Raw genomic sequence first — 16,368 nt, 5'->3', positions numbered from 1 at the left:
AAAGCAGCTCGGCTCTGACAGCAGCTCCGTCTGAGAAGCAGCATTTGGGTGCCACGCACACGAGAGTGCTACACGACATTGCTGCGGAGCTTGTGCCACACATGCTGCTGCTCAGAGGTTACAGCCCCATCAGAACAGCCGGGGAGGTTGCTTAAACACTCCTACACGGGCATTTGGCCAGTGACTTCAGCACAATGAGGTGCCTGGGACAGAACCGCTTGGTCCATCTCCCACACTCCAACTCCTGGGACATCTGCAGCACAGCAGCTGCCTGGTGGCACAGCATGCACCTTAAAAAATAGGCTTTGCACTGATGAGCCTTTGCTGTGCTCCCGGGAAAGAATCACTTCTTCCCTGCCTTCCCATTTAAAAGGTGTCTTGAGATGCAATTCCAGCAACGCCTGGTCTGGCACTCAAGGGAAGGATTTCAAGAAGGAAGACACCTATCACTCCCAAACCAGCTCAAGGAGAAAATATGGATGCAATCTTTCCTTCCACTGAAGATGTGATTGCTAGACTAGACCTGGGAAGTCACTTTTATTAAATTATATTATGAATGTGTTACTGCTGGGTTGTATTGCACAAAGCCAGTGCCTATTAAAAACAGCATGAGTTACCCACATCACTGGCACTATGCTGCCTTTTCTGTCCACTGTCCTGGCTAAATTATCAGTGAAAGCAGGACTGAACTATTCATAAAGTTTCTATCATTTAATTTCAAAAGGCAAACTTCTTAAAACAATGGTTTCAGAGCCAAATATGGCTATGCAATTACATAGGGATCTCAATTTAAAATTAATCCATTTCATTTATTAAGACATCAATTTTTAGGTTTTGTCCATTGCAAAAACGTGGGAAAAGTTTGACCAAGGCAAGCTCCTGATGCTGGCTACACTGTGTGAACAACCCAGTGAGAGGAAGTACACCAAGTCCATCTGAATTCCCAGCTCCAAATCCCCTGGTGCACACAAGTACTCTGCTGGCAAAGGGCACAAGTCTTGGAAAGGGTGAAGAGTTGCTCTCCTTACATGAAAAAGCAGCCAAGTCAGATCAAGAGGAAGCACTTAGGTGAGTTAATCAAACAGAAACCTCTGCCTTCTCTCTCCCCCTTAACATCCCTTTTCGGCTTTTCATACAGAAAAATTACATAGAGGGAAACAGAGGTCAGGTGAAAAAAAATCATCCCAAGGTTACAACAGATATAGACACTGCAAACACCATGCTTTTAGAAAAGGTTGTGAATCTGCCTCCAGATATTTGTCACCACTGTGTTGCTCAGGGGTTATAGTGCCTCAGATCTGTTTGTACATCTCCTCATGAGAAGGGAGTGGCTTGTCTTCCTCTGCTTGCCTTTTTAGCCAAAATGAGACAAGTCAGATCAAACCATTTCCACATAACTCTTTCCAAAGGCTGGTTCATTTGGCCAGAAATGGGTTAAGGATAGTTCAGAAGAACAGCTCCAGGCCCCAGAGATTATTTTGAATGGCCAGAAAACTTGCAAGGAGCAGAAGGCAGGCCAGGTCAGTGACCTCTCTTCTTGGCAAGGCTGGATTCAAGAAAGGACTTGTATCCCCAGCTCACACCAATATACTCATGCTGGCATAAATCTCTTTGCTAACATCTAAAATTCATGGTGAAAATAACTTTCTTAAAGATTCTGAATGAGGTTTAAATGAAAATGAAAACAAGAAAACCCTTCACTCTTATTGTGAAACAAGTAACCTGGTGGGACACAGAATGATGCTGGTGTGGAAGTGGTCCCACGCACCACCTTCAGACCTCACTGGGCAGAGCCAAATAGCACCTGGACTCCTCTCCAGTGCTAACTAGGTAACTTACTCCAGCAGGAAGTGAACAACTGATTGACTTTAAATACATTCAACAGACATTTCAAGCCTCTCCCTTTTCCTCTATTGAGATGGATGTTTCCCAAAAATCACTCCATATGCTTTGGGAGCCCCAGCTGAGAATATGAGTAACTTCACATCTGCAGTATCCCTGTTAATATGAGTGAACAGCCAGCTCATTGAGTCTGACCCAGGAAGAGAGAGATAAAAGGGGCTGTCTGAAGCTGGTGGCTGGCCTCCATCCGAGGAGTACAGTTCACCGTCTATTGCTCTTGTGACTATTACTGAACCAGGCCAAGAAAAGCTCCAAAGTTCTGGCACGCCTCAGATTTTCCAGTCTGCATGAAGTTATGCCAGGAACATTTACTGAAGCAATTTCTTTCTTTCCTTAAAGACTCTAATTATGCACCTAACAATGTTGTAGAAATGAATGTTGTACAAGAACCCCAGTACAACTCAGAGTTTTGCTAACAAAAGGATTAGAAGCTTAAGGCTCAGTGTTAATATTCTGAATGTACTGAAAGGGACAAAGTGCAAGCTGCAGCAGAAACAGAAGGCATAGAGAGGGTTATCGCTTCCAAAATCTGGAAAGGGAAAACCACACAGGAAAATGCCACACTAATCTTACTGAATGCCAGTGATGCAGTAGAGTAGTAACAAGAAACATTTAGAAGTGGGTAACCATCAAAGCTGTCTCTGAATTACAAGCAGCCCACCTTCAAGCACAGCCCACTCCCTAGAAAATGAGAAGGCCTAAATATACCAGAGAGTGGATGCTACCTGTGACTGAACTGATATTCACTGCTTGGCAGCTACTAGCACAGAGGAATCAAACTGAACCCCAAAACAAAAGTTGCCTCAAGTGTCCATTTTCCCTGAAACCAGACCCAGACCTCAGTCATCACTCTCAAGTTTTCCTGAACTTAAGACTGGAATCAAACCAAAACATTCACTGGTTTGCAACTTGAACCATTATCTCTGAAGCCAGTCATAATAATTCATTTATTCACTCAAGTATTAACTGGCTTTTAAAACCAAGTTTTGAACATGATCGCTGTACATTTTTTCTTACTTTCAGTTTGCAGGTGAGACACAGAGACATGACAGTACTTACATCTGGGAAGCTATCCAGGTACTACAAATTAGAGAACATCAGGCAAAAAGCAGGATTTAGCACTTCAACAATGTTAGTGACACCAATGAAATCACAAGTGCAGGGCCAAACATATTTTGGCTGTTTCTCTGGGTTACTGGTCCCAGAAGGCTTTACTAAGACCAGTGTCATCATTATTTAGCTGTTATTATAATTTTTCTTATGCTGTGCACCTCTTTCCTACAGAGGTGTTGGTGCATAATGACCTGAGCTGATTAAGATTTATTTAGGGTTCCTAAGAAAATGAATAAACACGATTTAGCTTATTCAGGACAGTGTTGGAGAGGATGCATGGAAACACTCACTACATAAGTATGTCACGCTTTGGGAAGAATGTGTATTACAATATTATCATGTACAGGCAGATGTGAAATGCTGGTCCATACTATAGCTCGTTCCCACTCCCCCTGCTTTTCATAACAGCAGCGACCAGAGCCAACAGTGTTGGCTAACAACCACCCTGTATCATTTCTGCTCCTCACCTGGCCGGTGCAGGGAGTTCACAAAGAGCTTTGCTCAGGGACAGAGAGCAACAGCGATGGGCTCCATCCTAAGTCCCATTCTTTACCATAACCCGGGCAGCACAGTCCACGGGTGGGAGGCAGAAAAAGAGGGAATCAGACGTGTTTATGCCTTTTTTTTTTTTTTTCGTGGAGCCAAACTGCGATGCTTTAGGGTGGGTCTCACCATCTGGGAGAAACATGTAGGGAGAAAAAATGCAGGGAGGGAGGACGAGCTGCCCCACGAGTGGGACCGCTTTCCTCGGAAGGCAGGCTCGGCCTCTCTTCCCAGCCCAGCTTGAGTTCATTTTCCTCAAATCACTTCCACATTTCCCCTGCCGTAATTATCAAATATTTTGTTTCTGACTTCACTTTTTAGGGAGGCCGCCGCAACCGGGAATGCAGGCACCGTTTGTTTTCTGTCAACAGAGCTGGGGGGGTTGCAGCTGGGGGCTTTCAAAGGTTTTCAATGTCATTGCAACGAAAGAAAGGAAGAAAAGAAGAGCGAGGGAAAGAGCGCGCGGACGAGAGGGAGGGAGGGATGGAGAAAAGGAGGGAGGGAGCTGCCCGGGGAGCCCGTCCCGCTGGCGGGATGCAGGGATCCGGCCCCGGCGCGGACACAGCCCCTCGCCCCACCGAGGCGCCCGTCGGCCCCGCAACTTCCCTCTCCGCCCCGGCTGCCACTTCGCCCGCTCCCGGCTGCTCCCCCGCGGGCGCCGCGGCGCCCCCGCTGTCCCCACCCATCCCGTCCCGTTCTCCGTCCCGCCGCCGGGGCCCCGCGCCTACCTCGGCTCGCAGGCGGGCGGCGGCCAGCAGGGCGCAGAGCAGCGGGAGAGTTTTCCACATCTGCAAGAAAGGAGCGGGAGGCGGTGAGCGCGGGCCGGGCCGGGGCCGGCGGGGCGGCCGCCGCCGCCGAACTTCCCGCCCTGGACCCCTCTCACCATGCTGCGGGCGGCGGGCGGCACCGGCGGGGCAGGAGGAGTTGCGGAGGCGCCTTCCCCGGCTCCGGCTCGCTGCTGAAGGGAAGGGGAGGGCTCCCCCTCGCCCCGACCCGCCAGCCCGCGGCTCCACCCCCGGCCCGGCCCGACCCCCGCCCCGGGGCCGACTCCTCCCCGGCCCCCGCCCGCTCCCCGCCGCCCCTCGGCGGTGCCCCCGTCCCTCCCGCCGCCGGCCCCTCGGCGCCCCACGGCGACCTCGGCGGCCTTTGAAGGCAGCAGGAGGCTGAGGGGCGTCCAGGGGGGAGGCTCCCCGAGCCCTGTCCCGGTGGGGGTCCCGAGGAGCTGCGGCAGCCGTGACGGGGCGCGGATGCCCGCCAGCCGGGACGAGAGCATCCCGCCGGGAGGTCGTAGCAGCCCCTCACATTGTCACAAAAATGGGGAAACTGAGGCACGAGGTGGCTTTTCCACAGGCGGGATTCACTCACTGACTCAACCCACTGTCCCCCCACGCTGCAGCCCTGAGGCCACTGAAGTGCTGGCCACAGCTACGGGTGTCACTCGTGTCGGGATGTAGGCAGATTTAAAAATAAGGGTTTTGACCATATATGTTAGAAGCTAAATGTTCTCCGAGCAAAACAGGCAGCCAGGGCTTCATGCCAGGCAGAGGGCCTCAAAATCCCACCTGAAATGCCTGGTGGTGCTCATTTGTGAATAAACACTTGTGATGCTCTCTTGTTTTAGCTCTTTATCTCTGAATTTCAGTAGCCTCCAGTAGGCAGAAGAGAGGATGTGACAATGCAAAGAGACCCATTGCCTTGGGCACATTCAGAAACCTCTCTCACAACAGGCAACACTATGACACCAGTTGTCAAAGGCATTTTCTCGAGTTGTGAGGTTTGTTGTAACCAAAAATGACACCCCTGGCTTTAAAATACCATCTCACTCGGACCAAGCATGCCCATAAGCTGTCTTCTTTTTACCTGGTTTATTCTTTGCCCTCAGTGCAGGCAGGCACCAAGGGAGATGTTGGCGTGCATACCCTCATTCACAAAGACCAAAGAGGATTCCACCATCCTGCTGCAAGGAGAAAACTCTGGGAAGAGCTACCCATATCAGCCCACATCTGGTCTGTTCATGGCAGCTGTGCATTTTTCTGTGCTTCCTCAGGCTCTGCTTCCTTACTCAGTTTTGTTTTTAGGACTACTGTTACTAATTTTGCATTTATAAAGCATCCTCCCCAGCAAGTTCTGCTTCTGCCTGTGAATGGTACTAGTCTATAAATCCATCCTGAAGAGATGTCTAATTATTTCACTGCTGATGCTGAGCAACGTGATTTTCATTGCTTGGTTTTGGTTTTTTTGAAACTCACCTTTCATGATGTACCTCTTTGTTCTGGAGTCATTGATTGCCTCATGATACAGCACAGGCACAGTTATGGCTGAAATCAGCTGGTCTCTAGTTTGCAGAAGCTCACCCTGAGTCACCCTGAAGTGAGTGCCATGATAAGAAAAAAAAACAATAAGAAAAAAAACAATAAGAAAAAAACAAATAGCCCATGATAAACGCATTTTAAAAGATTAATCAATTTCTGTGCCCTTGATACTCAGCTCTGTGGAAGCTGTGTTACATGAGGACACTCTCTATTTCCAGAGAGTAAAAGTGACTCATATCAGCCTTCAGAGCAGAGCACTAGCAGGGGTCTCCCAGTGCCCACATTCCTTCCCTGATACCACAGGCAGCCTCCTCATGTAGGTGTGATTAGGCACTCTGCTGGATTATGTAGGTCACCATGAGCATGGGTTTTTCTTCTGTGTACTCAAAGGACTAAATATGGAACAGAAAGTAAAGGATTATATCTCCCATTCTGTGTTGACATTTAGGTACACGAAAATATATTTCTTCAAGTTAGTTTCTATCATGTGGAAATGGGTAGAAGTAAAAACCAAAAATCATCTCTCATACAACCATCAGAAAGGGTGAGCACAAGACAAAACAATCTCAGTGCAGACACCAGAGCCTTATTGCTGTGTACAAAGGCACACATTTTATAACCAAATACATGATATCCAACAAACTTTTCACTTTTTTCCCCAAACTTTCACCATTTAAAACCACAAACTGCAAAGGAACAGTTTGTACAACCTGACATGACAAATAAATCTGATGGGAATCTTTGCTCTTTTGTGATAGACCCAAAACACGCAGCTTGAATCAGAAGCACTAGAATAAGGGGGAAGCAAATGCATTTACAGTTGTGTTTTCAAGCTGTGGCCATAATGGATGAGGTAATTCATCATTTCTGGCTACACAACCAAAGTATCATAAAAATGCTTTCAGCTAAAAGCTTCATTATAAGGGTGAACGATGTTTGCCTGAAATTTTGAAGGCTGCAATGCTCCGGTGGGCCAAAGAAATTGGGAATCATTGCTCTACAGAGAAGATGTTGTTCTATTACATAAACCAGTATTTCATTTCTGCTGATGCTTACTTTCCAGTAACTGGTATTTCTAAAACAAACATTTTGTTACACATATGGGATCGCAAATTTTGAGATACATACTTATCCCCAAGTGGCTGCACAACTGAAATTCAGTAACAAGTTGTTGCCTGAGAAGCAGATCAAGGGAAGCCTGGACACATACAAGCCCAAGTGTACATCTCATGGGTGGATACATTCTCCTGTGTTTAATAAAATGCAGGCTTCAACAGAGGCTTTCTCCATTCTTGGGGCACTGTCAAGATCACTCCCCTGGATCTCTGGTGCCTCATGAGGGTTGCTCTGAAGGCTCAGCCTCTCCCTTATTACAGCATGTGCACACATATACACCCAAAATGATACTGTAAGCCTCGTTTCCCAGGGAAATGAGGCTAAACAAGCCAAAAATTACTTCTTAAGCCCTCACCCAACCCTTGTGGCTGTACCATTATATCACCCTCTCCACATTACCTCACTCCTATCCACCACCCACATCCTTCATGTTTCCCCATTTCCCCTGCCATATGAAACATCTACCCTAAGGGATGGGGTTGTGCTCACACACTGTGATGAAGTCAGTGATTTCTCAGCCTGCACTGTTTTAGGTTACAATTCAAGAAACCAAGCTGTTTGGCAAGTGGCCTTTGTGACAGGACAATAGTTGCCTGAGTGATGGGACAACAGTCTGTCCCATTGAAGAGTAGGAAAGATGCAGCAACATTATTTGGTGGAATTAAGGAGCAGGGAATTATTTTTGAGTAGCAAACCTGTTAAGTTGTAGCTGAGAAGGCTCAGCTTGTGCGGCACCAGAGACATCTGTGTTGTCTTGAGCTATGTGAGCAGTGACTCCTCATGGACCAGACTGCCAGCACCTGAGGAAGGGCCAAGGGATGCCTGGGTTTCACCAGCAGACATAGGCCAAGACTGCCAGACATGAGGGGAAAGCCTGGAGCAGGGTTATACCCTCAAAGATGAGGGCATCAGACACAAATGAACTCTAGGATGACTGCAAGGCCCGTGTGAGGGTCCCCAGAGCTGTAACACATGGATCACATGGACACCTCACCACCTTCTTTGAGAACTCAGCAGCCTTCTCCAGGTGTCCCCCTGACCTGGCAGTGCTGACTTGAGTCTGTAACTACTTTTCTGGAGTTTGGTTACTGTGCAGACTGCACTTTGTTAAATATAGATTTTTTTTTTCTATTCTTGTGGCTTTTTTTTCTTCATTCCCTTGCTCTTGTAATTTTCTTTCTCATTGTGGTTTCCTTGTTTCTTGCTCCTGCTCCAGCTGCAGTATTTGTACTAATAATTATTCTTTAAAGCTCTGTTTCAGGCCTGATGTAATAAAGTGCTATACCTTCCCCTCTTTTTCTCCCCTAGTAGGTGTCTTTATTTTCAGATAGTGCTAGGGACATTGCTGACCAAAGGGCACACAAGTCTGGCACTAGCAGGCTATGTGGTTTGTTTAAAATGCCTTCTCTAATGGTTAATGCATTTGATAGACTTTTGGATATTCCATTAGCTAGAGCAGTAAAATGCCTAAATACTTTGACAATCTGGCCCTTAAACTTTATCCTTGATATCCCTTATTCAAGGTGAGCTTTTCTAATTTCAGACGAGCTTCCAAAGGCAGCATTTCCTCACAGAATTCCTCCAGCCCCTGCACCCAGGTGTGATAACCCAGGCAGGCCATGCCCATTAAGTGTGGGCACAGAGCTGCACCCATGTCCAGACAGTGTCACCATATCCACTCTGCATTTGCCACGGCCTGGCCAAGGCTAACTTGATATTCACAGTACCTCATGGGCTTGAATTGCACTTGGATCCAAGTGAGAAAAAGAAAAGAAAAAAGAAAAATCAGTCTCAAAGCCTCAGTGTGGAAACAGTCCATCTGTCCTCAGTAGTGTGTCATGCTTCTGTCTCAGCATGTTCCTCGTGCCAGTTCATTCCAGTGCTGTCAGGCCAGGGATGCAGCACAGATAAATTAAATACTCTTGGTTTTGATTCTGCTCCTGCACATGCCCTCTGTAAAGAGGCTGAGGGCACAAGGCTTGTTCAGTCTGGAGAAGAGACCCTGTTTGGAGCAGGAGGGTAGACTGAGGTCTCTTCCAACCTGAATTGAACTTGTTTGGTCCTTTAAGTTTGGCAAAACCTTTAAAGTAAAAGCACTCTCACAAAAGAAGTCCTACCTATCCAAAAGCAGTTTGATACAATTCCCTGAAAGTGCTCCCTAGGATGGTGCTTGTCCATGGCCAAACAGCTGTAACACATGGATTACATGGACACCTACCTCACCACCTTCTTTGAGAACTCAGCAGTCCACTAGCTGTGATCTGGAGATATGGGCCTGGAGAATTCCTGTGATTCTTTACGTACAAAGAACATGTTTCATGCATCCAGAGCAGCAGCTGGCATGAAGGAAACAGTGTTCCCAGGCAGTCCCATATCATCTATGAGGCTTCCCCCCAGCCTGATGGGGAGTAAGAGCTATCCTAGCTGCCAGATGTGTGCTTCCACCATTGTGTAGATGATGATTGGTAACAAAGATTGGCTCACAGTCAATGTCTGCCACATCTAACCTGGTGCAGGGGAGATGTGGCTTATCACTTAGATGAGCAAAACCCTTATTTCATCCAAATGAGGCAGTCACTAGCAAGATATCTGTACGCACAGTTATTATTAGGTTATTATTATTAGGTCCTAGCCTATGTGCTACTGCCTCAGTTTGTTGGATTTGAGTCTGACCCCAAAAGTCCCTCAGAGACAATTTGATAATGCAACAGGCAATTTGTTGCTAGAAGCCTAGCAAATTAAGTCTTGGGTAAGTTAATTAAGTCTGGTGTCAAGGTAAGGTGAATTGTCCGTTGTATAGGCAGCTGAATGGGCCCATCCAATTCATAATATGGATTTCCTCATGTGCAATGCTACATCACAAAGCAGGATGCAGGTACGCACTGCCAGGAAGAAACACTGCAGGGCAGAGTCCCAGCTTGACTCCACACCTGTCAATGTCACATGCACTTCACAGCACAAGCTATTACATAGGATACTATTCTTTGAAAGTGAGGAAATAAATATCACTGCCTTCCACTTCCTTCCCCATTATTTCCCTCATTTTGCAGACACTTTCACTGAGGAGTTGCTAAGGTCATTTCTGTCAGACCGCAGAGTCAAACCCAGGACTCTTCTGTGGCTGAATGAAATTTCAGCGACTTTGTCTTTCTGCATCATTGAGCGACAAAGATGTACTCGGCCCTGCCATATTCCATTCAATAACCCAGGCACCCTATTCCCAACGTACTGCTGCTGTGGAGCGAGCAGTTATCTGCACCAGCAAATCCTGATTCACACAATTAAGAGCACTTCCTCCATTAACTGAAACAGTAGGGGGTTTGTGCTCATGAATGTAGCAGGAAATCAACCCAGGATGTCTTGAGCTCAGGCACAGGCCTGTTATAATCTATTAATTTTAACCCAACAAAACATAAGTGTTCCACATGCCGCTCACTTGTCTCACCTCTCAGTTGCTGCTGTCATGCAGGGGCAAGCTTAACATTTGAATGAAATATCCAGAAAAACTTCCAGGAGGTGAGCTAGCACCTGCCATCCTGCAAAAAGGAAGCAGGCTCCCTCTCTTCAGCAGCCAAAGCTCAGCTGTGGGACCTACAGATCCTGGCTACCAAGTCAGAGTGCCAAGTGCCAGAAGAGCCAGTGGGCATTTCAAGGGTTAATATGAAAGTCACAGGAGGTGCTGGGGTGTGTGCAGCCAGCCCCTTCTGGGTAAGGGCAAGGACACAGAGCTAATGAGCCTATTGAGGTGTGGGAAGATTTTGTGTAGAGGCTTTTGTGTGCCTCAACACCACACAATCCATCCATGAGGCATGGGACCTCAGAGACTGCTGAGGTGACCCTCCACTGAGCAGCTCTGTCTAAGGCTGTCTCTAACCTGCATAATCTGTGCACAGCTGTGTGACAGTAGAAACTCAGTGCATACCAAGACGCCACCAATCCATTCAAACAACTGCCACAGCAGCAGATCCTGTCTCTCAGCAATGCTACAGGACTGTCAGAGTACATCTCAAACTCAGGTCTTGTAGCTACTTTCTCCTTACCCTTACATTATACATATACAAAAACCTCACAGACTGTCTGTGAGTCACTTCCATGGTCCAGAGGACAGGGGTTCTCAGGTTCTTCCAGCCACTCTGAATAATTTTGCTACTCTCATCCTCTAAGGATGAGATAGCATAGAACATGATCACACACACATAGCTATCTGTCCCAGCCCATGGCAGAGCCTGGGATACTTGCTAGAAGGCATTCAGGAATTTGTCTAAAATGCATTTGAGCTATGTGAGTCGAGGTTGGGTCAGTGGGGACTGGGTGTGGAGCAGCAGCTCTGTGAGTCACCAGGGGTCTCTGAGACCTGAAGGAAAGGTCAACACAGCCTTTTTAAAGTACAGATTGCTGCGATGTTCTGTACACAGATCCAGGATGACTGTTCCAATGGTATACATGAGAAAGCTTGGGAGTTGGCCATGTAAGTTTGGACAGCTGACCTAAAACATAAACATGAGTTCAGGGACTCTCATAAAATGAGAAATTATGCTGCTAAGCAAGAAAATGTGCAATGTGTTAGTAAACACAGCTCACCCTAGAGATTAGCTCTTGTCATTGCTTAGCAATGCTATGAAATCATATATTCCCCTCCCAGCCCTGGGCTAGACAGTGGAAACCAAGGGGTTTTAGTTTTCCTTCATACAGAGGAGCAATGCCTGTCTTTAACCAGAGCTATCATTCCCTAGGAGATGCTAAGCACCCTCAGCCCCACTACAGGGGCTGGCAAGTGCAGTTGCTGAGCACCTGAAAATATGGTTGTTGCATTTAGGTGCTAAGTATAGAGAAAGTGTCTGACCTTAGACATCCATATTTTAATGTTGGCCTTTAATTGCTGCAGCCAAGCTGACCCAGTGGGTCAGGATTATGCCAGACCTTTATCGTGTAAGAAGAGGATAAATAGCTGTAAACAAAGCCAATCCAAAGGAAAAGGTCACTGCTTTCAACCTGTGAGAGAAAGCTTTTGAATTGGAAATGTTAGTGATAGGAGGGAAAGTGGATAAGAGGTTGTGATTACAAACTGAATGAGTTGTCCCAGGAGAATGGAAACTGGGAGAGCTGGATGGGCAAGCTCAAATGACAGACTCCTCTGGCCAGTGCAGCACTGCAGTCAGCACTGAACTCAGTCAGGAAGCAAGGTGAAGGAGGTGAGAGACACCTTTCTGGCAGAACAACAGAGTACAGGAGATGAGCAAAGAAAACCACAGGCAAAAAGGAGAGGATGAAAGCACCATCAGAGGGCATGGAAAGAGGAACAGGTTCCAGCTGAATGGCACAGATTTGGAGGGGCCTGCCTGACTCTGAAAGGCTGAGGGAGGGGATAAATTCATGGTGGAAGTGTGACATCTTCCCAAATCCTATCTGCATATCCAACACTCCCAGGTTCATTGACTTTAACAGTAGCACAATCCTACCTTTAGAAAAGGAGTGTGTTCACTGGATCTGAACTTCTGACTTTTAGAAATGTCTATATCCATGACTTCCTACAGCAAGAGGTACAGCTGTTTAACATAGCATTGGTAGAGACCAAAATGCTGAATAAAATCTGTCCACTGAACCCAGATCTCCAGTATCTTTTACAAGCTTGCCTCTTTCTTCCTTTAGCGAGGTATGAGGTCATCTGCTCCAAACAAAACAACATTTTTGGCAAAAAAAACTTGGCAGTTTTGGCTCTTGTGGGTACCTATGCCAGTTTGATGGGAGAAACTTAATGGCCAGGTGACACAGGCAGGTCTGGATGGAGCCATGCTTTGTAACTCTGTGCCCATGTGCAAATCTGTGATGCACAGAACATCTGTCCAGATGCTCAGGGGGAGGGCTTTTAGAAGCCTTTTTCATCATCCCACTCCCCAGGAAATGCAAAGCTGGGAATGGCATGGCTCTGCGTTAGCATGGAGCCTGGAAATGACAAATTAACATAAGCTGTGAGTTTACATACTTCTCACAGCCATTTATGGCCTTGTCTGAGCTTAAATAAAAGCCATGGTCCCTGGAAAATTTGGGCCTGTCTGTCAGTGAGGCATTCCAGAGAAAACATCACGTGAAGTGAAATAAGATCTTTGTTCTGCACGCTTTCCCTCCCCCCCTTCCCTTTTTCTGAATGAGGCAGTTTTGTCCAAGGATTACAAGCCAATGTTCCAATCCCTCACAGACGTTTTCCATTATCAGAGCTGCCTCTTGTCCTTCAAATCATTTTCCACAGGACTCCTGTAACTGGGGCTGGGAAATGAAGCCAAAAGCTCAGAAGAAAGGACCCTATTCCAGGCTGCTGACAAGACTGAAAAATGCTTTAGGGTGTTGCTGGGACCACCCAGACTGAAGCATCCTCAGCAGGGGAGCAGCTGAAAAAGATGCTAATGGTGGGAGGAGGCTCACTGTACTGTACAGGCATTTAAACAGCTTGGCAAATTAACTTTGATGAGGTATAATCACATTGTGTGGAACTGACTATAGAGACTGGTGGTAGACAACAGTGACTGATGATTAACTCCACAGCATACAGTACAAAGGGCCTTTGTGTTGCCCCCCCTCCCCAAGACTTACTCATATTTTGTGAGCTGCCTCTGTCGGGGAGTCAAATTGCCCCTGCTATAGAAAACTATCAAGCAGGGCTGGAGGAAGGGAGGGGAAACTTCAGGGAGGTTTTCTGTTTGGATTCTTCTTCCTCCCACCCCTCCCAAAACATCATCCTGTGCAGGGGTCCCACATGTATGGAGCTGGGCCACCCACTTACTGCACAGAGCCAAGCAGCTTCCTTCCTGCAAACAGAAACCAGCTACTGGAATGGCATCAGGCTCTGCTCTGCAGATTCCTTTTTCCATTGAGCTCAGCTGTGGAGGAGGTCACCAAGCTGGAAGGACTCATCTGAAGAATCCACAAAGCCCCTTTCTGCATCCTCACATAACTTTGCCATTCTGACCTTTGGAGACTTCTGCTGAAGTTCCTCCAACCATCATGATCTCATCTGCCTTGAGAATGAAAATCTCTAATTCCTTATTTCATGTTTGCAAGAAAGTTAAAGTGGCACTTGATGAGAGCCACTTTAACTTTCTTGCAAACATAAAATGAGAAATTAGCCATCCAGAAATGAAATTAGGTTCCCTACATGTCCCCTTCCCTCTCACTCAGCTCTAGGCAGTGAAATAAAGCTACAGCAGAAATGTCAAACAGGTACTCACAACCATAGCTTACATTGCTGCAGAAAGATTTTCCTCAGAGCATCCTAATGTGAAAGAATTCTGCTGCTTCACAAGCAGGGACTGCCTGAGGACAAGGGAGGTCTAAGCAGCAGTATTGTATTCCCAGTGGCTGTATTCTGCATTTTATCAGGGTGTTCTGGGAAGCAAAACACATTAGGCAGGCCTGGCTTCCATGATCAGAGCTCATGACCCCTACCTTCTGGACCACATCTCGTTTCAACTGGCTTGATGAGTTTGACTTTTTCTCACTTGCAAGCCCCAAGATTTCAACGAAAGTGTTGCGTAATTCCTGGTGTCTCCCTTTTTGCCATCCTAAGCCTAGATGCATGTTTTACCAACACCATATAAGCTCAGAGCACCTGGTTAGATGGTGAAAGATGGAAAGAAACTGTTTCCTTGGCAGCTGTTTGCAGAGTTGAACTGACTATCAAAGGGAAGGGGATATGAGCTGAGCACCTCTGCCAGGCTGGGACTATATGTGGGTTGAGCAGTCCTGCAGAATCGTGGAAATGCCAGCCTGGAGGGGATCCTGGTGGCTGTGTGGTTCAGCCTCCTGCCTGAAACAGGGCTATGGCCAACACTCATTTGGTTGGCTGTGCCTCTGTCTCGCCAAATCCTGAAGATTTCTGCAGATGGAGACACCCCCACCTCCCTGGGCACTTGTTACAGTGACACACCACTGTACTGGGAACCTGTAAATGTTTATCCTCCCTAAACTTACGCTTACCCCTTCTCATGTCCCCAGACATGGGGTTCCTCAACATCTCTAGGGGTCTCTGTATGTAGGCGATCAGTGGTCTGAAATGGAGCTGTTGACTGCTCTGAGAAATCTCCTGGACCTGGACAGATCTTGGCCACAGACAACCTGAGTCACTGGTGAAGTCACTCTGGCATTACACTCTACTTGGCATCAGGAATTAGTTTGAAAATTTAGGCTATGGCTAAAAATTAGGAATTATGGTAATTAATTTTTAAATTTTTATTATTATTACTATTATTATTACACATTAATAGTGTAAACTCACTACAAACCTAAAAAGAATGTAAAATGCTGACTGAAAATGCATAACTACATTTATCCTTTTCTACAACCTCTTCCACTCGCATTTTCTTTGTCAGTAGAGGGTAAATAGGCAGTCAACTGCACACAGCCACCTTCTGCTCCTGTTCTCCTACTCTGATCAGTCATAAGATTAGTAAAAGGCCTTTGTTTTTTTGAGCACAGATACAGCAACAGCAGGAAAACTTGGCCAATTTAGCTGAGAATAATGGCATACTGCTACACCTAGTTGATTCTCTCTTTCCACTTTGGGGGTCATGCCTCGCTCATTCTTTTCTTGAATACATTATACTGCAATGGTAAGGTAAACAAAATTAAAACCAACTTGGTTACATTGCTTGGTCAGAGCAAAGATCAGACATTTCCCCCAAAGCAATGCTGACTTTTCCTTGTCTGCCAAGAAATGCTGCAGCTCCCTCAGCTGAGGCTGCCTGTACAAGGGCAGGGGGGTCACAGCTGATTTTGCTTCTGGGCAGAGACTGAGCTTCTGTAATTCTCAGAAACTCGGGACTACTTGCAGATAGCAAGACAGCAGAGGGCACACTGCAATCACTGCAGGTACGGGGGCTCAGGAGCAGCCTGTGGCTCCACCTCACAGTGAACACACACACAGATGTCTCTGATGTACCTGTGCAAGGAAAAAGGACAGTGCCATCCAGACAAGACAGAGCGCGGAAAAAGGGTAGGGAAGAGAAAGGGAAGTAGGAAGCAGTGGTGCCCCAGATGGGGTGACAGCACACAGGCTGGCAACGGCCATGTATGGAGCTCCTGAAGAGCAACTGGTGTAAGGAGGTCACTTGGGGTTTCACTGCAATGCAAGGGACAATATGAAATAACTTTCCATGTCCTGCAGGTTCAAAGCATTTCAACTTGGCAGGACTCTCATCTGTCCCATCTTCCAAAACAATAAATTAAAAAAAAATACCAAAAATCAACAGCAACACTAAACCCCTATGGTATGATATCAGATGGACCACTGGCCAAAACAATAGTGGGGTTCAAGCCATTTGTAAGTGGGAGCCTCTGTAAATGGATCAGCTGGAGGAGAGGTTGCTGCCTGTATGCAGACAGCACATCC

The 16,368-nt window shown here is 46.8% G+C and overlaps 1 protein-coding gene and 1 long non-coding RNA gene across 2 annotated transcripts in view; both read right to left on the bottom strand.

Moving 5' to 3' along the window:
- FSTL1 (follistatin like 1) overlaps nucleotides 1-4,584 on the bottom strand; it is a 53,262-nt gene extending 48,678 nt beyond the window's left edge. Inside the window, exons 1-2 of the mRNA XM_054655015.2 lie at nucleotides 4,442-4,584; nucleotides 4,287-4,346 (exon numbers count right to left, since the gene is read on the bottom strand). Coding sequence (XP_054510990.2) covers nucleotides 4,287-4,346; nucleotides 4,442-4,444 — 63 coding nt within the window. The 5' untranslated portion in view covers nucleotides 4,445-4,584. The remainder of the gene's footprint in view (nucleotides 1-4,286; nucleotides 4,347-4,441) is intronic.
- A 1,223-nt stretch (nucleotides 4,585-5,807) lies between these two features.
- The window catches only part of LOC143693385 (uncharacterized), a 44,861-nt gene continuing 34,300 nt past the window's right edge, over nucleotides 5,808-16,368 (bottom strand). The window contains exon 3 of the long non-coding RNA XR_013181016.1: nucleotides 5,808-5,923. This is a non-coding gene — a long non-coding RNA (uncharacterized LOC143693385). The remainder of the gene's footprint in view (nucleotides 5,924-16,368) is intronic.

Source organism: Agelaius phoeniceus, chromosome 2, assembly GCF_051311805.1.
Source record: "Agelaius phoeniceus isolate bAgePho1 chromosome 2, bAgePho1.hap1, whole genome shotgun sequence".
Classification (NCBI taxonomy): domain Eukaryota; kingdom Metazoa; phylum Chordata; class Aves; order Passeriformes; family Icteridae; genus Agelaius; species Agelaius phoeniceus.
Note: the sequence above shows the minus strand (reverse complement) of the source record. Positions and strands in the feature narration are given on the sequence as shown.